The sequence below is a fragment of the Lolium perenne genome, chromosome 5, assembly GCF_019359855.2.
Source record: "Lolium perenne isolate Kyuss_39 chromosome 5, Kyuss_2.0, whole genome shotgun sequence".
NCBI classification, from domain to species: Eukaryota; Viridiplantae; Streptophyta; class Magnoliopsida; order Poales; family Poaceae; genus Lolium; species Lolium perenne.
This window is the reverse complement of record NC_067248.2, coordinates 76933657-76935181: the sequence shown is the minus strand read 5'-3', so window position 1 is coordinate 76935181 and position 1525 is coordinate 76933657. Positions and strand designations below refer to the sequence as shown.

General features: G+C 55.2%; 1 protein-coding gene across 1 annotated transcript; it reads right to left on the bottom strand.

Annotated features, from left to right (window-relative positions):
• Window positions 1–435: 435 nt before the first annotated feature.
• On the bottom strand, window positions 436–1314 carry LOC127303433 (putative protein phosphatase 2C 24). The gene has a single exon (XM_051334167.1). It carries the CDS (start codon window positions 1312–1314, stop codon window positions 436–438), a length of 879 nt encoding a protein of 292 aa, XP_051190127.1.
• Window positions 1315–1525: the final 211 nt, after the last annotated feature.

Genomic DNA, 1525 nt, shown 5'->3' with positions numbered 1-1525 from the left:
AGGCAAAAATATCACAGTTATGTAGATTTGATTGAATTTGAGAGAATTCGATATGAGCCGTTGATCTACTTAGTCAATTATCGTGTTCTCCTAAAAATATCATATCGTCGTGGTAAGATCAATTAGATGGAGCCTGCTTTTTTTTTTTTGAATTAAGGGATCTCTCCCCGATTTTATTAAGGAAACCATAGATGTTCGGTACATGAAAGTAAAAACAGTCTACTACCTACTAGCTAGTTCTCTCATACTCTTTTTTTTGTTGATCATTCTAAGTAAGCCAAACACAGCAGGAACCACAAAGTGATCTGCACATGAACGCTCGGAAAGAAGAAACTATTACAGCAATTCAGGTTTTGATAGAACTTACGATCATGTGTTCTAGCTTCTTTTTTGCCTAAACACACAATAGATGGAGTATGCTGGGAGCCTGGAAGGCTACGATACAATGAATGCGACGATGACAGTAATGTCGTCCATTTTGCCGCCGGTGAAGTTGGTACCTTGTTGTTCCCGGCTGGCGGCACTGAAAGGCGACTCCCTACTACTCCTAGCCATGTCGTAGGCGAGTCTTCCTATCGCTTGTGCCATCTCGCCTGGCGTGAGACTCAAAGCCGTGCATGTCTGCACGATCCCCTCGAGCGCCGCATCGAACACGTTGTCGAAGAGGCCGTCCGTCCCGGCCACCACAACGTCGCCTTCCTCCACCGGGAACTCGCTCACCGCGGCGTCCTTCACCCTGTCGCCGCCGACCGCGCTGAGCTGGAACGGGCAGTTGAAGTAGTGCTGCTGCGGGAGCGCGCGGAGCAGGAGCCTGCCGCCGCGGAACATGGCGAAGGTGCTGTCGCCGACGTAGGCCCACCTGAGGGCGTGGCCGGCCAGCGACAGCACTAGCGCGGTGGACGCCGCCCGCGTGCGCGTCGACGCGACTGTCTTCTGGTACGCCATCTCCAGCAGCGTGTAAGGGCAGATTCCGGAGGAGGACGCTGCAGCAACCGCGTTGTAGGCGTTGGCCATGAGCCCGCGCGAGAACTCAGCGGCGTCCACGCCGTCGCCACGGCATCCCCCGACCCCGTCCGCGACGCCAACGACGCCGGCCCCAGTGTGGCAGAAGTGGGCGTCTTCGTCGTGGTCCGGCAGGTAGGAGAAGTCGCACTCCATCCTCAGTGCCGTCCGTGCGGGCGGCAGCGCCTTCTGGTCGCAATCCATGGGGTCCCAGCGGTGGCCGTTCTCCCACCCGACGTAGTCGGTGGCGGACGCGGGGATGCCAAACGCCAACCCTCTGAAGGCGTGGGGGATTTGCATGTCGATCTCCATTGTTGGCTGGCTTAACTGATTCGGCCTAGTAGCTAGTCTCTCGACTTCTCGTATTACGCGTGCGCGCGATGTGAATATATGTGATAACGCTGTTGCGTAATAACGATGTGAAGCTGAAGCAGAATTACTTCCGAACTCGGAATCTTGACCGGAGGAAGTTCATTTCGGAATCGGAGACAAGATCGGCAGAGGCGCGCGCCAGGTTGCTGCT